This window comes from Gadus macrocephalus, chromosome 3, assembly GCF_031168955.1.
Source record: "Gadus macrocephalus chromosome 3, ASM3116895v1".
Taxonomy (NCBI): Eukaryota; Metazoa; Chordata; class Actinopteri; order Gadiformes; family Gadidae; genus Gadus; species Gadus macrocephalus.
Window position 1 is genome coordinate 25,652,156 of NC_082384.1, and position 21,928 is coordinate 25,674,083.

The 21,928-nt window shown below is 48.9% G+C and overlaps 2 protein-coding genes across 2 annotated transcripts in view; both read right to left on the bottom strand.

Annotated features, from left to right (window-relative positions):
* Positions 1 to 625: 625 nt before the first annotated feature.
* Positions 626 to 4,832, bottom strand: cep20 (centrosomal protein 20). The gene is made up of 4 exons (XM_060046619.1): positions 4,381 to 4,832; positions 3,339 to 3,536; positions 2,339 to 2,423; positions 626 to 1,050 (listed from the first exon to the last, which is right to left on the bottom strand). The coding sequence occupies exons 1-4, from the start codon at positions 4,406 to 4,408 to the stop codon at positions 900 to 902; spliced, it is 462 nt and encodes a 153-aa protein (XP_059902602.1). The 5' UTR covers positions 4,409 to 4,832; the 3' UTR covers positions 626 to 899.
* Positions 4,833 to 4,996: 164 nt separating this feature from the next.
* Positions 4,997 to 21,928, bottom strand: part of LOC132454204 (multidrug resistance-associated protein 1-like) — a 30,617-nt gene continuing 13,685 nt past the window's right edge. The window contains exons 6-28 of the mRNA XM_060047424.1: positions 21,259 to 21,458; positions 20,593 to 20,754; positions 19,945 to 20,037; positions 18,681 to 18,884; positions 18,099 to 18,245; positions 17,459 to 17,546; positions 16,421 to 16,490; positions 16,159 to 16,285; positions 15,378 to 15,554; positions 14,804 to 14,971; positions 14,448 to 14,631; positions 14,091 to 14,175; positions 13,791 to 13,908; positions 13,225 to 13,432; positions 12,313 to 12,623; positions 11,301 to 11,500; positions 10,397 to 10,523; positions 9,719 to 9,820; positions 9,135 to 9,281; positions 8,337 to 8,495; positions 7,834 to 8,000; positions 7,241 to 7,435; positions 4,997 to 6,517 (exon numbers count right to left, since the gene is read on the bottom strand). Of these exons, the coding sequence (XP_059903407.1) occupies positions 6,409 to 6,517; positions 7,241 to 7,435; positions 7,834 to 8,000; positions 8,337 to 8,495; positions 9,135 to 9,281; positions 9,719 to 9,820; positions 10,397 to 10,523; positions 11,301 to 11,500; positions 12,313 to 12,623; positions 13,225 to 13,432; positions 13,791 to 13,908; positions 14,091 to 14,175; positions 14,448 to 14,631; positions 14,804 to 14,971; positions 15,378 to 15,554; positions 16,159 to 16,285; positions 16,421 to 16,490; positions 17,459 to 17,546; positions 18,099 to 18,245; positions 18,681 to 18,884; positions 19,945 to 20,037; positions 20,593 to 20,754; positions 21,259 to 21,458 (3,548 nt within the window). The 3' untranslated portion in view covers positions 4,997 to 6,408. The remainder of the gene's footprint in view (positions 6,518 to 7,240; positions 7,436 to 7,833; positions 8,001 to 8,336; positions 8,496 to 9,134; positions 9,282 to 9,718; positions 9,821 to 10,396; positions 10,524 to 11,300; positions 11,501 to 12,312; positions 12,624 to 13,224; positions 13,433 to 13,790; positions 13,909 to 14,090; positions 14,176 to 14,447; positions 14,632 to 14,803; positions 14,972 to 15,377; positions 15,555 to 16,158; positions 16,286 to 16,420; positions 16,491 to 17,458; positions 17,547 to 18,098; positions 18,246 to 18,680; positions 18,885 to 19,944; positions 20,038 to 20,592; positions 20,755 to 21,258; positions 21,459 to 21,928) is intronic.

Consider the following 21,928-nt stretch of genomic DNA (forward strand, 5'->3'; position numbering starts at 1 on the left):
CCTGTTGCAATTAAAGATCAGGGTGCATAAAAGTATTTACACAGTTGTCTCTCCTACACACCACAGCTGACACAGCGGAACAATGCGACGGTTCTCGACAGAGATTGCACACATTGTTGCGTTTTCCTCTGCTTATATAGCAGGTTGGAGGGGACTGAGTCCGAGCTGCCAAGCGGGAGTAGCAGCTCTGTTAGGGGGGGATGCGGCTCGCTCGGAATCACCCAGAGACGATCTGGAAAACCGTAAGCGCTTGTGGACGCCGGCCAAGGAGTCACTTTCGATCGCGGCCGCTCCCGCTTGGGGTAGAACCCTTAAATAGGATCGGGTTCAGAACCCAAGCAGGTGTTCCTCTATGCAGGTTGTGTGTTTGTTTGAACACGTTTAGATAGTAATGCAAACAAAGAAGGGAACTTGAGATGGAAGAAGTATCTGGATGAGTGGCAGCTGACGTTCATTGCCAGTAAATATTTATTCACACAGGGCTTCCCTCAAGCAGCATATATGGTGGTGATCCATTTGTCTCTTTAAGGTAGTAAACTAGAGCTATAGTTCACAGCAAGGCGCTTATCCACACGGTGTTCCCCGCGAGCCTGCCCCCTAGTGGTAAGAAAACAAAACGACAATGTCAAAAAATTAAGATTTATTAAAATACCAAAAACACATTAACGACCAACAAAATACATTAAAGAAAAGGATTGTAATTGTATCACATTTCAAGGCAACCTTCACATAACTATTCATCTTCCCTGAATCCCAAAAAGGTTTGAAATAACAAATACGTCTTCATCAAAACGAAGCAGAATCCTGTTGAACTCAACGGACCGCTTGAAACAGAGACTTTGAATATCAGGTTTCCGGGGGCAACAGCATCCTCCACATCGCGCCCTCGTCGAGGGGACTCAGGCATCACGTCCGGCCACCGTGTCTCCAGCAGGGCCCCCCCGAGAAGGGGCCCCCACAGAAGGGGGGCCAGGGGCCCTCAGGAACACGGGCCCCCCATTCTCCCCGCCGCTGTTGAGGAAGTGGGACACCAGGCCGTAGAGAAGAGGCCTGGAGACACACAGTCGAGAAGAATCAGTCATCAAGACTACTGTTACTAATAGACATCTGGTTGGTTCTTAATCTTTGTGAAGTAGTCTAATTGTGCCCTTGCATATAAAAGTAGTACTTAGCATCGTGTAGCATCTTATCCTAGCTATCTCTGTTGTATACGGGGAATGGGTTAACCTAGTGATGGTTAGTGCTTGGCACTTGGTTCTACGAATATCCTTACCGTACCCACAGAAATATATTGTTGTTTCTCTTTCTTCTGACAAATGTACTTATTGTAAGTCGCTTTAGATAAAAGCGGCTACTAAATGTAAATTAAAATGTAAATCACATTCTGATCGCTGTTATGCATGTGATAAATATATACGGTACTCGTACATCACACGTATTTAATAATCTTATTTTAGGGTCAGGGTATATACATTCTGAACATTAATTGTAGAGCGCGACCGATTTATCGGCGGGCCGATATCATCGGCCGATATTAGGCATTTTCGTAGTTTCGTATTTATAGATTTTTTATCAGAACTTTAATATATTTTGATGTTCTTTTCTGTTGTGACAATAAAACAATAAAATAAACAAAATTTATTTTTTACCTGCATTACCTTATTATTTTAGTGAGGACTCATAAATAACTACAAATAACCAATGTTAGGGAAATCTGTTTATGTTTTGTTACGAGTTTCTGGAAATTCTTTTTTAAATGTATATCAGACGATATATCGGAATATCGGTATCGGCCTTAAAAATCCTTTATCAGTCAGGCTCTAATTAATTGTATTGCGTTGGAAAATCTGATAATGAAATCCTACTTTGTTGTATTTTGAAATATACCATATTGTACTTCTACTACTCTCTGTCTGTCTGTCTGTTAGTCTCTCTGTCTGTATGTCAGTCTCTCTGTCTGTTAGTCTCTCTGTCTGTCTGTTAGTCTCTCTGTCTCTCTGATTGTCTCTCTGTCTGTCTGTATGTCTGTTAGTCTCTCTGTCTCTCTGATTGTCTGTCTCTCTGATTGTCTGTATGTCTGTTAGTCTCTCTGTCTGTATGTCAGTCTCTCTGTCTGTTAGTCTCTCTGTCTGTCTGTCTGTCTGTCTGTCTGTCTGTCTGTCTGTCTGTCTGTCTGTCTGTCTGTCTGTCTGTCTGTCTGTCTGTCTGTCTGTCTGTCTGTCTGTCTGTCTGTCTGTCTGTCTGTATGTCAGTCTCTCTGTATGTCAGTCTCTCTGTCTGTCTGTCTGTCTGTCTGTCTCTCTGTCAGCAGAGTGCCTCTAAAGTCAGGGTTACTCACACCGACTTGGAGCCTACGTCCTCCACCACCTTCAGCTGGTTGGCCAGGAACTGCCGGTCCAATGGGACCTCAGGCTGGCCCGACTCTGAGGAAACAAACAGAGTCAGTCAGCCAATCAGCCGGGGCCGCGCTTGGGGAGGGACACACCCTTCACCGCGGTCACCACCTTAGAGCCAGGGCCTGGTGGTGTTTAAGGCGGTCGTGGTTCAGTCTGTGTCTAGATGTGCTCGACGGACCACAGCACAGACGTGGAGGCGTCTGCAGACTTGTTGTGGCAGAACATATTTATACATTACAAAGGTGTAATGTGAAGTTATAGAAAACAGCATTGGCTGACTGACGTTCCTGTGTCTAAAACCTAATGTTTGGGCTTCACCCAGGGTCACAAACTGTTTTTCTCAGCTTTTCAAACAAAGGAGCCCCACATTGAGTGTCTGAACCCCACAGATAGAAACAACCATTTCTTAGAAGGCTAGAGATTCAAGTTGTGAGGCAGTGAGAAACAAACCATGGCTACAAAACATCACTGTTCAAACGTATGAAAACCAAAGAGACCTAGATGTTACAAATCAAGATGTCCCTGGTAGTTACTATCCCAGAGTTTAAATTGACACATACATTCAGGGCAGTTAGCAGACGCTTTTATCCAAAGCGACTTAGAATAAGTCCATTTGTCAGAGGAAAGAGAAACAACAATATATCTCTGTGGGTACAGTAAGGATGTTCATAGAACCAAGCGCCAAGCACTAACCATCACTAGGTTAACCCATTCCCCGTACACAACAAAGATAGCTAGGATAAGATGCTACACAATGCTAAGTACTGTTTTTAAGTGCCAGGACGTACAACACACAATAAGTGCTGGAGGGGTGTGTGTGTGTGTGTGTGTGTGTGTGTGTGTGTGTGTGTGTGTGTGTGTGTGTGGGGGGGCTATGCAGAGACTAGGTGAACTCTGACCAGGTGAGACATGGGTCTCTTGCGGTCGCTGGTTTTAACTCACCTGCCTTGAGCACGGAGGCGGCGTAGCGGTACTGGTTGAACTCCAGGTAGTCGCCGACCAGCTGGTTGATGAGCAGGTTGTGGTGGGACAGGGGGGGGCGGGGCTCGCTGCCGTCCTCCAGGGCGCTGAACACCTCCGCGCGGATGCGGGCCTTCAGCTGGTTCAGCACGCCGCGCGACTCCAGCGTGTCCCGCACCGCTGGGAAAATAATCAATAACATTCAGAGTACTGCACTTAGGTCCAAACACTTCAGTGCTGTACTTAAGTACATTTTTCGAGTATCCGTACTGTACTTTAGTATTATTATTTTTTTGGGGAAGTATGACCTTTACTCCACTACATATGAAAGACAAATATTTACTTATATCGTTTAAAATGTTTCCTCTGTTTACCATCCAACCTGAGAAAGCTTTCATTTATATAATATAATCATATTCTACAAGCTTTTTATTATACAAGCTTTTTATTATACAGGTTCTACAAGCCAGTCAGTGCTTCAGTAGGTGGTTTCAGAGTCATTCTGTATGCATTGTGGCAACAATACAACAATGCGTTGATGTTACTTTGAGTTCAATAAAAATACTTTAAGTGTTTTTTTAAAAGCAATTACTCCAGTACTTTAACATAAACGGACTGAACAACTTTCACAACTCACATGTATTGGAGTAATATTCGACCAGGAGGATCTGTACTTTGACTCAAGTAATAGAGTTGTGTACTTGTACTTGTCCACCACTGGTAACATCCGTCAGGATGATTTAAACCAGTTTGTTCTATGTTCTATGTTCAAGCGACTCATATTGGAACAGTATGCCGGCATACTGGTCCATACTGGTATGCATTGGTTAACATATAGCTACTGCTACTGCCACTAAATATGTTCAATGGAGGGCTCAGTTGGCTTTTAACGTGTTCTGTTGCATATTTATTTGAAAGTTTAACATCTCGTCGTGCACCATGTGTTAGTAATAAAGAGTTATTTTAACATTTGCATTGATTTGAAGTCGACGTCGGAGCAAAAACAACTAAATCATCTTCTTACCGCTCTTCAGTTCTCCGATGGTCGCCATTGCAACAAATGTAAACAAAAACTCACTGAAATCTGCCCCCCTCTAGTGGTCAGGATGGGAATCACACCGAGGACCTTCACTACTGCTCAAGGGTTCCCTGACGTCTCCCTCCCTCTAGTGGTCATGATGGGAATCAAGCCAAGGACATTCACTGGCTCAGGTCTGTATCATATTATTGCGCAAATGCTCTATTTGGTGCGGATACAATTTGGCAATAATGGAAAACACTCATCACTAAGCATGACTTTGTAGTAATCGGAACTGTGGTCTATGGATGAGTTGGCGGTAAGCCTAGTTACTAGTTAAATCCTTAAAGGCGTGTTATTATGCCTAGAGGTGTGAGTGTGATTAGTCATTAAAAGCTACAGGTGGAAACGCCACCTTGTGATGTCACTAAGGTACAGATAGGGGCAGAACCGCTTGTAATGCCCAATCTCTCACACCTGGTAGCGTGATATCAACCCATTGATTACTTATTGGCTGCCATGCTTGATTTATTGTAGACCCACGATGGTCGACCATGTGGGTTCACCTCCTCAAAGGTATAACACTTTAGTTCAATCAACACATGAGACCAGATATCATGAATGATTTTAAAACATGTTTTATTAATCCAGCATGAACTATGATAAGACAATGCATACAGCAATAGTAAAATATAAACAAGAGTGATATAAAAAAGTATAAATATAATACAGTTCTGTCACTTTAACAAATTTTGTCATATGACATAAATAACGTACAGCTTTTCTTTGAATATTCTGTCTAAACCAGTAAGACAAAATAACAACACATTTACTTCCTCCAAAAGTCAATTTGGAATTAAAAATGTCGAGATAAAGGTCAACATTGTGATTATTATATACATTCCATTGAATCAGCATAAGATTTGAAACACTTCTGTACAATAATTACGTTACTTTCGACTGGTGTCTGACTGGAAAGGACTCTTGGATTGGTTTTATATTTGTGCTTTGGCATAAATACACAAAGGACTCAGTACAGCTGAACCAGATGATTTCGAAATTGAACAAATTCTATTTGTTGAATCAAAACAAATAGAAAACAGATTATATTTAACACTCATGCTGCATAGTGAGATAATCTTTTTTTTAGTGCTTATTGTGTCTAGAAAAGTATTTTCGGGTCCCGGATTCCGCAACAGTTGAGCACAATGTAAGTAGGCTGATTTATTCTCAGAACGGTTGCACAAGTTGTTCTCCTGAGATATCAACATCTTAAAATGAATATGATCCATTTTAGATTCAACCCCAAAGAATAAAATGATTCCCGTCAGTAAATGCCACGATATATGAGTGAGTCAGCCAGTAGCTCTAGTATATACAGAGGGTTAAATCCACACAGTCGGCCGTACCTGTTCCGTCTACACGCTCTGAGAAGCACCACATTGTCCGCTCTGAGGAACAGCGCACTTCTGACACGTTTTCTGTTTTCTTGGAGTTTTGAACGAACCTTCAAACGTGAGGTTCTGTTTCCCTTCAGATTCACCCTCTTCTTCTGTAAACACGTAATGCCCCGGTAACGCCTCCGAGCTGCATCAAGGCCGGCCGGTGTGGTTTGATGGGGGAGACCTAGACCAGACACTTCTAGAGGGTTCTGTTGGAGGAGAGGAGGGAGGGAGACCTAGACCAGACACTTCTAGAGGGTTCTGTTGGAGGAGAGGGGAGCAGACCTAGACCAGACACTTCTAGAGGGTTCTGTTGGAGGAGAGGAGGGGGGGAGACCTAGACCAGACACTTCTAGAGGGTTCTGTTGGAGGAGAGGGGCGATGGGAAGGCCTAGACCAGACACTTCTAGAGGGTTCTGTTGGAGGAGAGGGGAGCAGACCTAGACCAGACACTTCTAGAGGGTTCTGTTGGAGGAGAGGGGAGCAGACCTAGACCAGACACTTCTAGAGGGTTCTGTTGGAGGAGAGGGGAGCAGACCTAGACCAGACACTTCTAGAGGGTTCTGTTGGAGGAGAGGGGCGATGGGAAGGCCTAGACCAGCCCAGCTTCCCGGCACATGCGGTAGAACGGCCCCCGCTGTGCGATGAGGTTGGCAGGGGAGTCCGTCTCAGAGATGAGGCCCTTGTCCATCACGATCACCCTGCAGAACAACGATAGAACAACAGTTTAGAGAAGAGATTCAGACCTAAGGCTCTGTCTGAGCAGAGGGACCGTTTTGAGGTCAATAAAGTGATATATTTTATACTGTTATGTTTTGCGTTGTTTGTTGTTAATAAATTATCTATGGACTCTTTAAGTTGGTCACTCAAAAGCTCGTATTGGCCTTGCCCGGTCGACATTGCGACATGTATACATTGTCGAATTCTTGGGACTGTCTCATTTCTGCAAGAAATGTTTTTCCACAAGGTCAGCAAATTCCCCTTAAAAACCAGAAGTTGATGAAGATTGAATCACCGTGATCACGAGTTCACTTTGCCTCTGCTATATTGAGCTCTTTCCTAATGACCTTTTATTACTCACCATTTTTTGCACCTCTTACCCACTTATTGTATGTTGTACGACGTCCTGGCACTTAAAAATAGTAATTAGAATTATGTAGCATCTTACCCTAGCTATCTTTGTTGATTACGGGGAATGGGTTAACCTAGTGATGGTTAGAGCTTGGCACTTGGTTCTATGAACATCCTTACTGTACCGACAGAGATATATTGTTGTTTCTCTTTCTTCCGACAAATGTACTTATTGTAAGTCGCTCTGGATAAAAGCGTCTGCTAAACGCCCTGAATGTAAATGTCAGTGTCCCGTCTCGGAGAGGCCAAGCCCTCCCCAGGCCACGCTGTGTGCTGTGGGACTGGCGACCCACCGGGTGTAGTCCATGATGGTGTTGAGGCGGTGGGCGATGGTCAGCACGGTGCAGTCCTCAAACTGGGTCCTGATCGTGGACTGGATCAGGGTGTCGGTCTCCAGGTCCACGGCCGCCGTGGCTTCGTCCAGGACCAGGATCTTCGTCTTCCTCAGCAGAGCTCGGGCCAGACACACGAGCTGACGCTGGCCCAGACTGTGAGGAAGGACGAGGAGGGAGGGAGGAGACAAGGAAGGAGGAAGGAGAGTTAGGGTCTGAACATCAACAAACCTTCCCTCCGCAGCAGAGCTTTGAGATTAGTATTTTTGTCTTCATTTGGTTAGCTGGCCTGATTATTGATTATAGATGATGCTACCTTCTCCTCATTGACAGGTTCCTATAAATGCAATTAAATTAAATTTTATTTGTGTAGCCCTGAATCGTAGGACCAGTCTCACAGGGCTTAACAGGCCATGTGTTTAAAAAAGTGGGCGAGTGGGGGATCCCTCCTTCCAGTGAGGTTCAGGAGGGCCATGATTGACATACATACATATAAATCATAAATAAATAATGTCCTGATCTGCCTCAGAACGTCTAGAGGTGGCCGTCCGTACCTGAGGTTCTCCCCGCCCTCGGAACACTCGTGGCTCAGTTTGTCGGGCAGGTTGGAGACAAAGTTCTTGAGGTGAGCGAGCTCCAGGGAGCTCCACACCTCCTGGTCAGTGTAGTTATCAAAGGGGTCCAGGTTCATCCGCAGGGAGCCCGAGAACAGGACGGGGTCCTGGGAGGGGGCAGAGAGAGAGAGTCAGGTTAGTGGAGGAGCGGGAGAGTTTCGGTTGGTTTAGCCTGGGGAGGCCGTTTGGGAGTTTGAGTTTTGTTTGATAGATGTTTCTGTTTCCTGCCATGTTAGTGATAGCTTCAGCGGTTGTCATGAAAGCTGTGGCTGTGACACAAGACGTGTGTGTGTGTGTGTGTGTGTGTGTGTGTGTGTGTGTGTGTGTGTGTGTGTGTGTGTGTGTGTGTGTGTGCGTGTGTGCGTGTGCGCGCGTGCGCGCGTGCGTGCGTGCGTGCGTGCGTGCGAGCGTGTGTGAGCGTGTGTGTTTGTGTGTGTGTGTACCTGGGGGATGATGGTGATGCGCGAGCGCAGGTCGTGCAGTCCGATGTCGGCCAGGTCCACTCCGTCCACAAAGATCTTCCCCTTGGCCGCCTCCAGGATCCTGAAGATCCCCAGCGCCAGAGAGGACTTCCCCGCTCCCGTCCGCCCCACGATGCCCACCTGGAGGAACGACGACAACGCAGACCGAGTCACCGCCGGGAACGGACTCGGGGTGAGACGAAGGGAATAACACAACAATAAAAGTGGAGACGGTTCGCTGTTCTTTGAAGTCAGTCAGTCAGTCAGTGGATAAATCTTTACTTTTCTTTTCTTAAATGCGATGGGCCAGACCCTGTGTTCATCACAGGGTCTGTAAACGACCCCTCCCTGCTGCAGGACCGGTCAGAACTAAAGAGAAGGAGACCCCTCACCACCAGAGCCCCAAGACTAAAGAATTTCACTGCCAGCGACTGCTCTGTACTTGTTGTGCATATGACAATACACCATCTTGAATCTTGAATGGCCAGAACTGAGCTCCATGCTGGTGATGTTTGAAATGAAGAATCGTTTCAAATGTTTGATCTGTTTCCCGTCCAACCTGAGAACGCTGTCATTTCTAGAGGCTTTGTCGCATATTGTACAAGCTTTTTATCCTACAGGTTACACAAGTCAGTGCATTCAGCAGGTGGTTTCAGAGTCATTCTGCAAACGCATTGGGGCAACAACACAACAATGCGTTGACATTGGAAAGAGAATGTACTTTCGAATACTGTCTTCCAATAAGTCCTCCCGTACTTTAACTCAAGGAGGAGAACGCACCTTCTCCCTCTCCTGGATGCTGAGGGTGATGCCCTTCAGAGCGAGGTCCAGGCCCTTGCGGTACTGAAGGCCGTAGTCCTGGAACTCGATGGTGCCTCTCTGGGGCCAGGCAGGGGGCAGCGAGCTCCCCTCCACGGTCCACGGTGCCTGGAGGGGGGGGGGCAGACCAAATCCCACATTACTCTCTGTTTTCATGGTCTGTCTGCGGTAGTAGAACCTAAACAATGTCTATTGTTTGTCTTTGTATGCATTCATGTCTGTGTGTGGTTGTGTGTGTGCTTATGTATGCACATCTGTCTGTGTATAAGTGTGTGCGGTTGTGTGTGTTTATATATGCATGTGTATTTCCATACACATCTTTTTGTGTGTTTTTTTTGTTTGTGTGTGTCTTTATGTATGCACGCTGATGTCCATGCACATGTGTGTGTGTGTGTGTGTGTGTGTGTGTGTGTGTGGTAGGGTTTGTTTGTGTTTATGTATGCGTGTGAGTGTGTGTGTCTGTGAGTGTGTGTGTGTGTGCGTGTGTGCGTGCGTGCGTGCGTGCGTGTGCTTATGTATGCGTGTGTGTGTGTGGTTGCACTGACCTCTTTAGCAGTGTCGGCGTACTCCTTGACCCTCTCCACAGAGACGATGTTGTTCTCCACGTCCGTCCATGACCTCACGATCCAGCTGAGGATCCCGGTAACCTGTAATATAGGACCCAATGAGCGGTGTTTATACAGACGCACTCTGCAGGCAGCGACGACCTGCGGGCTGGGCAGAGGGGAAGGCGTCTGGGCTATTGTTGAGTCCTGCTCCGGCTGAACCACAGCTTGGCTCTTCAGAAGAGGGATTGCCTGGGTGTATTTTTTTCTTTTTTGCGAAAAACCTGTTGCCAAAAGGATTTCATCTGACATTCATTTGACAGGTTTGGTTTTGGTTTCACTAATCGGGTTGTCTGGACTAATTCCAGTGTGCGGTTGTTTGTGTGTGTATGTGTGTGTGTCTAAGCCTGTGTGTGTGTGTATGTGCGCATCTTTGATTGTGTGTTTGTTTGTGCGTGTGCGTGTGTACGTGTGTCTGTCTGCGCGTCTGTGTGTGTGTGTGTGTGCAAGTTTGCATTCATTCTTGTACGTGTGCGCGCGCGTTTCCACGTGCGCGTGTGTATGTGCCTGTGTCTGTGCGTGCATATGCATGTGTGCACGCATTCTTGGGGTTTGCATGTGCGTGCACGTGTGTGTGCGCTTGTGCGTGTGCGTGCACGTGTACAGGTCAGGTCTTACCTGGAGGGAGTGGGACACGGCGAGCCCAACGATCCCCGGACTCAGGGTGTGCTTCCCCATGACGGACAGGATGGCGGCGGCCAGGACCACGCCGTTCCCCACGAACTCCAGGTTGACGGCCAGCCACCTGCGCGCATGACACACGACACTCAGGGTCATGTCCACGTCGTCTTACATTTACCATAGCAGGCGCTTTTATCCAAAGCGACTTACAATAAGTCCATTTGTCAGGAGAAAGAGAAACAACAATATATCGCTGTGGGAACAGTAAGGATGTTCATAGAACCAAGTGTCCTGAAGCACTAACAATCACTAGGTTAACCAATTATAATGTATATCTAAGTACAACATACAATAAGTGCGTACATTAAGTGCCAGGACGTACAACATACATTAAGCAATGGGCTGGGACAGGGAGGCTATACAGAGTCTAGGAGAACTCTGGACTGGTGAGCCTTGAGTCTTTTGCAGAAGCCAATAAGACGTGGAAGTCGTTCCACGTTGTTCCACTGGTCTCAGCTTTCTGAGCCGTGAACCACTTCAGCATCACGCACGTGAAGCACTTTTCCATTTGTTGTCGGTGTGTCACTCAGCTTAAAACAGCAAACTAAAATGACTCCCTACTCTATCTATTGCAAAAGAACATGACCAATACAGTGTGCCACTCTGGTTGTCTATGTGAAGCAACAATAGCTTAGACCTGAATCTACGGGATAGTATCACTGTTCCCCATGACCTCACAGAACACATCAAACTAAAACTATAGTATGAACAACACAAGTTGAATCAGCCTTTGCACACCTCACACATCCCTCTTCATGAACCACATGCGTCCACGGTTCTGCATCCGACCGACGGCAGCCTCTCGGGCCTCCCCTCTCATCCAATCAGAAGGTGCTCTCACCTGGTGGCCACGAAGCGGGGGAAGTAGGCGGTCTGGTTGAAGTCCACCCTCTTGTTGGCCTGCAGGATGAAGCGGCGCTCCTCCCGGAAGGCGCGGATCACGCTGGCGCCCTGCACCGTCTCGTTGAAGTGCGTGTAGATGGGCGAGCGGCTCACGGCCTCCAGCCGCCGCAGCTGGCACGACGTGGCCACGTAGAAACTCTGCGGGGGGGGGGGGGGGGGAGGGACAGTCAGGAGATGGAGACTCAGAGGCGTGGTCGTTATAGGTTGCTTCTTGCTCGTGGAGGCCTACAGGTAGGCTGTGGGCGTTTGGGGATTGAACCCGGTACTCTATCGTCGGGAGTCACGACCTCCGTGAGGTGGGAATATCTGAGGGGAAGTATGATCCAGGTGGGAGATCCAGCCGATCATCATCGCCTACCCATTCATCTCATTGATCTCATTAATCTCCTCCATATCCTTCATCTCATTAATCTCCTCTATCTCCTCCATCTCACTCATCTCCTTCATCTCATTAATCTCCTCTATCTCATTAATCCCCTCTATCTCATTCATCTCATAAATCTCCTCCATCCCAATCATCTGCTCCATCTCACTCATCTCCTCCATCACCTCCATCTCACTCATCTCCTCCATCTCACTCATCTCCTCCATCACCTCCATCTCACTCATCTCCTCCATCACCTCCATCTCACTCATCTCCTCCATCACCTCCATCTCACTCATCTCCTCCATCACCTCCATCTCACTCATCTCCTCCATCTCACTCATCTCCTCCATCACCTCCATCTCACTCATCTCCTCCATCTCATTAATCTCCTCCATCTCACTCATCTCCTCCATCTCACTCATCTCCTCCATCTCACTCATCTCCATCTCCTCCATCTCCTCCATCTCACTCATCTCCTCCATCTCACTCATCTCCATCTCCTCCATCACCTCCATCTCACTCATCTCCTCCATCTCCTCCACCTCACTCATCTCCTTCATGAGCACCGTGGACCTGGGCGTACCTGGACGAAGGCGTAGAGGAAGGCGAGGGGCAGGATGAAGACGGCAGCGAAGGGCGTGGCCATCATGACGATGACGCAGACCTCCAGCAGCTTGAAGACGTAGCCCAGCATCATGCGCAGGCCGTCGGGGATCATGCAGTCGATGCCGTCGATCTCCTTGGCGAAGCGGTTCAGCAGGTTCCCGCTGGGCGTGGTCTCGAAGAAGGACATGGGCGAGTGCAGCACGTTGTTCAGCAGCTCCCGGTGCAGCTGGCGCGACGCCACGATGCCGCACAGCGAGATGGCCACCGTGGTGCCGAAGATGGCGATGCCTGGAGCGCAGAGGAACACGCCGAGGAACACCCAAGGAACACGCCAGGAACACGCCAAGGAACACGCCAGGAACACGCCAAGGAACACGCCAAGGAACACACCGTGGAGATAATAGGAAACAGGAAACCAAGACATCTCGTCAGGCTTTGTTTGTTGCATTGTACGGTTTTTGTAAAGACAGTTGGTAGACGAGTTCTGTGGTTTCATCAGAGCCTGTTCAACAGAGGGGTCATCGTAGAGCAGACACAGGTGTCACTCATTACACTAATTAGGGATCCTCTTATGAACCAGTGCATGAGTAGTGGACTAGATGTTATGAGTGACACCTGTGTTTGTCCTTCCATGACGCTTTTGTTACCAAACGTCTACCTGACGTCAAAATCTGAATCTACAATCAGTGATCTGTTATGATGTTATGTTTCAAAGCAACAGCAAACGAAAACGACTTCCCACTCTATCTATTGTCAAATAACATGACCAATGCGGTGCACAAGTCTGGGTGTCTGCTTGAAGAAACAAAAATTTGATTCTGTTAAATAACGTCCACCTGACGTCAGAGTCAGGTTCTACATTCAGGGATCTATGTCTTGTCTCACTGACCCTGAGCCAATCCGAGCGCCCCGAACACGGCCAGCTTGAGGTCGGTGCCCTGCTGGGTGCCGTTCACGACGGGCCCGTCCGCCCACAGCGACAGCCAGTAGTTGTAGGTGAGCGACGCCCCCTGCTGGAAGGCGTACATGAGGACGATGGGCACGACCAGGGCCACGCCGATGGTCTTGAAGTACTCCATGTACATGTCCAGCCGCACCTGGAGAGAGAGGAGGAGGAGGAGCTTGAGGCAACGCACTGTGGCTGGTGGGCAACGCCTACGGGAATTTTGTAGTATTTTAATATTTCTTATATTTTAATTCGAGAGAATTTAGTCATTTCGTAAATTTTCTAAATAATAATCATTAATGAATGATTATTAATCATTAATTACTAAAGATTCATTTTTAAGTTTTGCTTATTAATTACGAGTTTAGTTGTTAATCATTAATTCACTAATTCATTAGTCACTTTTAAATCATTGAATAATCAGTTTCATCTTTTTTTTTTTCGTCTTTTTTTTTTTTTCATTTTAAATGCGTGTTTAAGCGAGGCTGTTGGGAGGTTCCCTGACTCACCCGCCCGGTGCGGGCCTTATCCACCTCCGTCAGTCGGCCCAGGTCCTCTGGTACCTGCTCCTGCTCCGACTCCGGGACTGACTCCATGTTCTGGAGGTTGGTGTTGGTGGAGTCGCCTCTGGGGAACCGAGAGGTCAGAGGTCAGCCTCGACAGGTCAGAGGTCAGCATCCATCACACTCGGTGTGCAATGAGACACTTTCAAATGGTGCTGGTACCGAACACAGTTCCTCAACATGTTAAGGTTAATGCCGCAACATTAACGGTGCACTTAGGTGTGTGTGAGGTGTATCTCTAGGTACCCGATGAGCTGCTCCTGGGAGAGGTCTCTGGAGCAGGGCATGAAGTCCACCATGCTGAGCCGGGCGTTGGACCTCCTGGAGCCAGCTGGAGCCCGCCGCAAAGACACCGGGTTAAACGTCAAGGTACTACTACATTATTATATTATTGTATTATATCAGATCTCTGTCTCTGTCTCTTTCTCTCTCTCTCTCTCCCCCCCTCCTTCTCTCTCTCTCCCTCTCTCTCTCTCCCCCCCCCCTCTCTCTCTCTCTCTCCCCCCCCCCTCTCTCTCTCTCTCTCCCCCCCCCCTCTCTCTCCCTCTCTCCCCCCCCCCCCTCTCTCTCCCTCTCTCCCCCCCCTCTCTCCCCCTCTCTCACCCCTCTGGATGGCGCTCTCCTTGCGCTCGGTGTTGGCGAAGGTGTGGATGAACTCTGCGAAGGCGCCCTGGCGGCTCAGCAGCTCCTGGTAGGAGCCGCTCTCCGTGATCTCCCCGTCCACCATCACCAGGATCAGGTCGGCCTGGGGCAGGAAGCTCATCCCGTGGGTCACCAGGACGCGCGTCTGCAGGGACAACAGGCACCCCAAACAGGTCACCAACCCGGAACACCGTGGGATACGTCTCAGTGTGGTGGCTGACGAGCGGCTGGACTCTGAGCTCGGCCTAAACACACGGTCTGTTAAGCCCTCTGAGCTGGGCTCTGAGCAGAGCTCTGCAGGACTCCGTCTCCGTTACCTTGTCCCGGAGCACCCCCTTGGGCCCGATGACCTTGTCGAAGATGTGCTGGCCCACGTGGGCGTCGACGGCGGAGAGCGGGTCGTCCAGCAGGTAGACGTCGGCCCGGCGGTACACCGCCCGGGCCAGGCTCACCCGCTGCTTCTGCCCCCCGGAGAGGTTCAGGCCCTGGGGACGAGACAAGGGTCAGGGGGGTCCATCTGCAGAGGTCACCCTCCCTCCACGCCCCTCCAACCTTGTCCCGGACAAGGTTGGAGGGGCGTACAACACTGTGTGTTGTACGTCCTGCCACTTAAAAACAGTACTTAGTTGTGTGGCATCTTACCCTAGCTATGTTGTACACGGGGAATGGGTTAACCTAGTGATTGTTAGTGCTTGGCACTCGGTTCTATGAACATCCTTACTGCACCGACAGAGATATATTGTTGTTTCTCTTTCTTCTGGCTAATCTACTTATTGTAAGTCGCTCTGGATAAAAGCGTCTGCTAAACGCCCTTAACCTTAATGTAAATCCGCAGACCCTAGAAGGTAACTCTCCAGGGGTCATGGATCCGTCCGTTCTCCCCATCCTCACCTTCTCCCCGATCTCGGTGGCGTCCCCTGCTGGCAGGATGTCCAGGTCGGGGAGCAGGGCGCAGGCCTCCAGCACGCACTGGTACCAGGTCTTCAGCTTCTCCCGGCCAAACACCACGTTGTCCTGCACCGTGGCGTTCTGGATCCACGCCTGCTGCGGCACGTACGCCAGGGAGCCCTGGGGGACGGGGGGGGGGACGGGGGGGGGACATGAGGTCAGAATGGGCGACCGTCTCTGCATGTGAATGGTCAACGGACTGCAGTGATAGTTATTTAGTCTTTTGTGAACAATTCTTTTTCGTTGAAAATTCACAGAACAAACCAAAACGTTGCAAACATTTGACCCCCGTTTTCTCCCTCCCACATGCGGCCCCCCCCTCCTTTCATATCCGTTTAGCCTTTCACTAAAAATATAAACAAATATGCATTTTCTATGTTTTAAGTAAGTCTGATATGACAGAGGCAGCCTCCTTCCACATCACCAACGTAGTATCCTTACCTCTTCTTACCCGGGCTGTGACAGTTCTAAGAGCGTTTTTCAGAGGCCGCTCAAAGCTATTTACAATATTGCCTCACATTCACCCATTCACGCACGCATTCACACATCAACGGCAAAAAGTCAGCCCCGCAGGGCGACAGCCGGCTGGTCAGGAGCAGTCAGGGTGAGGCGTCTCGCTCTGGGACACCTCGACACTCAGCTAGGAGGAGCCGGGGATCGAACCAGCGACCTTCCGGTCACCAGCCGACCCGCTCTGCCTCCTGAGCCCGTTTATTGAGCGTACCTTGACGGTGACGTGGCCACTCCTCCTCTCGGTCTCCCCCAGCATGGCGGACAGCAGGGAGGACTTCCCGCTGCCCACGTGACCAACCACCGCCACCAGGGAGCCGCGCGGCACGTGGACGTTGATCCTGATGAACCACGAGAAAGAGAAGACGCATCCTTTAGTGTCTCTGAGGGAGGGGAGCGACCTGAGGATCCGTCCCGGGTCCCTCTGAACGGGTCGGAGGAACCCTTCCCCTTCTCTTCGGAGGACCGGGCCTTACCTTTTGAGACACGGGGGACCCTCACCAGACCAGCTGAAGGTGCCGTTGTCTATCGAGACGTCTTCACCGTCTGAACGAGAGCAAAGACAAGGAGGAGTCAAGACCTGAACCTCAACTCACACGGTAGGGTACACACGTTCCGACCAAGACTACAAACACCAAAGTCCCCTTCTGGGATCATTCCTCCAAGTGCGTCATTGCAGGGGTTTGAATTAGCTTAATCATCCTAATTGCAGAGTTTCTTTTTTTTTTTACGAGCTTCTTTAAGGCGCTACAGATAAGAGACAGAAAGAGGAAGACTTTTCCTCTTTCAGTGAATCATATGTCTGACTTCACACAGTGATTTGGCTAAATAGCTACATCCCATAATTACCCTGTCTGCCTGGCAGCCGGGGGGAAACTGACAATACACATCAACCTCTAAGGCCTCCAAACCACCGCTGATATAAACTACACCGCTTCCAGATCGGTTTTTAAATTGGTTCTGACAGCTTGCGGTTCCATCTGTGTATGGGAACCAGAGCCATGTGGTGGTGGGGTACGGTGAACAGACCCAGAGCCATGAGGTGGTGGGGTACGGTGGACAGACCCAGAGCTATGTGGTGGTGGGGTACGGTGAACAGACCCAGAGCAATGTGGTGGTGGGGTACGGTGAACAGACCCAGAGCCATGAGGTGGTGGGGTATGGTGAACAGACCCATAGCCATGAGGTGGTGGGGTAGGGTGGACAGACCCAGAGCCATGAGGTGGTGGGGTATGGTGAACAGACCCAGAGCCATGAGGTGGAGGGGTACGGTGAACAGACCCAGAGCCATGAGGTGGTGGGGTATGGTGAACAGACCCAGAGCCATGAGGTGGAAGGGTACGGTGAACAGACCCAGAGCCATGAGGTGGTGGGGTATGGTGAACAGACCCAGAGCCATGAGGTGGAAGGGTACGGTGAACAGACCCAGAGCCATGAGGTGGTGGGGTACGGTGGACAGACCCAGAGCCATGAGGTGGTGGGGTATGGCCAATAGAGGCGCGGTGTCCTCTTACCCAGACTGTAGGCGGCCTTTGTGACGTTGTCCCCCTTCAGCTCCTCTGAACACAGGTACTTTCCCAGACGCCTCAGCGAGACGATAGCCTGCAAAAAAAGGGGGACTTTAATGAAGCCATGCTTATCTCTTCAAAGAAAATTGAAGAGATAAAAAGGAATAAACAGGACTACCTATTACCTTAAGATACATAATGAATGTTTTATATATTTATTTATTTTGCAGTCCTGTAATCCTGCTCCCGTTGTGACTCAGTCTCACTCACTCACACACACACACACACACACACACACACACACACACACACACACACACACACACACACACACACACACACACACACACACACACACACACACACACACACGTTCCCCTCATCTCATGCAGGCAGATGAGTGACAGCTGACTAATCGGGTGGTGATGAGTGACGACTAACTAATCGGGTGGTGATGAGTGACAGCTGACTAATCAGGTGGTGATGAGTGACAGCTGACTAATCGGATGGTGATGAGTGACAGCTGACTAATCGGGTGGTGATGAGTGACGAAAAACTAATCGGGTGGTGATGAGTGACAGCTGACTAATCGGGTGGTGATGAGTGACAGCTGACTAATCGGGTGGTGATGAGTGACGACCGTTACCTGCATGGTGGTGCTCATCACGAAGGGCAGCTGGCTGAGTGGCGTCTTCAAGATGTTGATCAGCGCCATCGACACGAAGACCTTCTGCGCGTCCAGGACGTTCCTGGCGTCGATGGTGACGTAGACACCGAACATGGCGAAGGCAATCTGAGGTCACAGCACCAGAGAGGAAAGAAGGAAGAGCGCTGGCATCAGAGGAGGTCTGCGGGAAGAGGCATAATTGTCTGTGGCTCGGAGGTTCTGAGTACATTCAGCTTCCTGCTCTCATGTTTACTTCTCTCCACTGGCACATTGTTCACATTATCTGCGGAATGTGGCTCAGGAGGTGGTGCGGGTTGGCTGGTGACCAGATGGTTGCTGGTTCAAACCCGTGTGTCAAGGTGTCCTTGAGCGAGGCACCTCACCCTGACCACTCCTGACGAGCTGGCTTTCGCCTTACATGGTTGACACCGCCGTCGGCGTGTGAATGTGTGCATGAATGTGTGAATGTTTGGCAGTATTGTGAAGCGTTTTGAGAGGCCCCTGCTTAGGAAAGCGCTGTATAAAAGTCACCATTTCCCATTGACCATTATCCCCTCTCACCAGGAAGGAGGAGCAGTTGAAGGAGGCGAAGGAGATGGAGTAGAGGACCTGGGACTTCTTCAGGGCTTGGAGCTCCTTCTCCCGGTAGCCCAGGACCTGCTCCAGGAAGGCCTTCTCCCAGGCGTAGAACTTCAGGATCTTGATCCCACTCAGGATCTCGTTCATCAGGCGAATCCGACCGTCCATGAACTTCATCTGGACCTCCTGTCGGGTCAGAGAGGTTTCAAGGGTCAAGCCTTTAGATATTTGTTTTATATAGATAGATAGATAGATAGATAGATAGATAGATAGATAGATAGATAGATAGATAGATAGATAGATAGATAGATAGATAGATAGATAGATAGATAGATAGATAGATAGATAGATACAAACTTTATTAATCCTTACAAATTCCAAATCCCTTTTTTGAAGTAGAGCAGCAATTGAAAACACAGGATAAAATACAATACGATAAAAATACAAAGTAGTGCTGAGGAAAAAAGAAAGAGATGCTAAAGTAAGAACAAACAGAACAATCAGGGCAAACAGTATAAACTATAAAGTGGCCTAGTGCCAGTACTTCAAAGTATATTAAAGTGTGTAAATGCGATGTAAAAAACAACACCAAGAGAGTAGTGGCCATTCCCCCAGCGAGAATGCCACTGGGGAAGGAGCCAACAACACAGAGCTGATTCCTGCGTCGGTTAGCGTGGGTTCGGCCGCACTCGTTAAAAGTCTTAAGAGTGCGACTTATTTCATTATTTATTTGAGCTACGGGGCTGGTTACACTTTACAAGTCTATGAACACAAAGGAATCCAGCACATTCCTCCCTGCCTACAACACGCCTCTGTTGTTCCTCTACAAAGAATTACAAAAAGCCTTTCCCCTCCTTGCCCCGTCTCTGCCTCATTGGGTTTAAAGTGCTTTGTTATGGACATCCACAGAGGACAGATGGCTGTGGACAGAGGAAAAGCAGCCACGTTCTGATCTGAGCGCTGGCCGGACTGACGGACCGACAGCAGGCTAAGGTGGACAGACAGACAGACAGACAGACAGACAGACAGACAGACAGACAGACAGACAGACAGACAGACAGACAGACAGACAGACAGACAGACAGACAGACAGACAGACAGACAGACAGACAGACAGACAGACAGACAGACAGACAGACAGACAGACAGACAGACAGCAGACTAAGGGAGGACAGACAGACTGCAGGCCAGATGTCTGCGGCAGTGGTGCTGAGTTGAAGGTGGGGAAGACAGAGTGAGTCAGTACCTGTAATTTGCTCCTCTTCTTGGCGATGTACCCGTTGAGTGGGAAGATGAGGATGACCGTGGCGATCCCGGCCAACGCAGACGGCCCGAGATGCTGTAAAAAATACATAAATAAAATCCCAGTCGGTCACTTCAGTCCACGTCTTGTAGCGACAAGGAACGTTAGAAGGAGATGCGTGTTTATGTCTAGGGTTACGATACCGATACCAGAATCGGAAATTCCTGAGATACTGCCTAAAATGCAGAATCGGGTATCGGCGAGTACGCAAGTCTATGAGCAGATCCGAAACCATCACAGGACTCATTTACTACCAAGGCAGAGAACATCACAAACACTACAGTGTTATGCTGCGTTCGGTAACGGTTTGAGGTGGAAAGCCGGAATGGGAAACGCGGCATCTCCGACCGACGTGCGTTAGAGCTACCAGGTCAGAAAAACATGGATGCTCACGCTTAACTACAAGATTACAAATGTATCATTATAATTATAGATTATAAATATAAATGATCCGTAAGTGAACGGACTCCACATCGCTGTCTTCGTAAGATAACCCTTCAATAAGAACAAGTGCTGTTAGTAGTGACAATGCTAGAAGCTTTATCGCTATATCGTCGGTATCAGTCTCTACTTATGTCCCAGACTGGTTACCTGCCAGAGGAAGAAGAGGCAGAGGGCGATCTCGATGGGCGCGAGCCACACTGCGTTGAAGTACACCACGAAGTCCATGAGCTTCTGGGTGTCAGCCGACACCAGGTTCACGATCTCTCCCACGGTGCACCTCCTCCGGGCAGAGCTGTTGATCACCAGAGACTGGAGCCGACAGGAGGGACGGGTAAACATCTCAGCACGAGGGAACGGGTTAACACCACCTCACCACAGTGAGGGTTAGGGTTACAACCAGAGACACGGGTTAACACCTCAGCACGGTGGTCAACCAGGGACACGGGTCAACACCCCAGCACAAGGTAACGGAGGTATGGCCGTGAGAGTGGGCATTAAAGTACAAAATACACCAATACAGAAGTGTAACTGGATACTAAAATAAGAACCAGAGCATCAAATCTACAAAATATACCAATACAGAACACAACGTTAACGTGATATCACAGTAAGAATCAGAGAATTAAATCTACAACATACAATATACAAATCTAAAAGTCTAAGATAAAGTCCATGGTTTGTGCAACGGTTAGTTGGGGGATCAGGGTTATGGTTCAGGGCTTTATTGTAAGTACAATAAAGTAGACAATGTCCACCTTTCTATTCATTTCTATGTTCTACGTCTATGTCGTTGTTTGGGCGAGAGACACCCACCTTCCTGTAGACGAGGCCCATGACGGCGGTCTTGACGCGCATGCCCACGGTGAAGCAGGTGTACATGTACTGGTGGTTGAAGAGCGACTGCAGGCAGGACAGCAGGAAGATGAGCGTGGCGTAGAAGTAGCCCTTCCAGAGAGGCGCCTCGTCGTCCCTCATGAAGCCCAGCAGCAGGCTGTCGACGGGGGGGGAGGAACCACAGGCAGAGGGTCAGAGCTCCGGGGGTCAGGTGCTCCTCCAGGATGTCTTTGAGGTGCTCGATTAGGATTCGTTCTTCGTCTTCACAACCCTTCTCTCCTCTTCCTCCTTTTTTATATTTATCAATAATATACGTTCTTATAAAATTATATTATTTTGTGTTCACTCTGTTAATCGTCTTTGAGTACTTAGAAAAGCGCTACATAAATCAGATGTATTATTATTATTATAACACACCGTCGGTTAACTCGATGGCTATATAACTATTAACACACTTTTGTCGTCCTTATTAGGTGCTGTAATCCAAAGCAAAGGCCAGGGATTTCCCTTCCTACGTCACTGAAGAGCAGGTGGCTTCAGGCCGGCTCTGAGATGTCTCCAGGTGAGACTGCTGACCTTCAAACCCAGAGCTCCCCTTCATGGGAACGGAACAACGAACAATGACGATCATCTACCTCCTCCAGTCTCC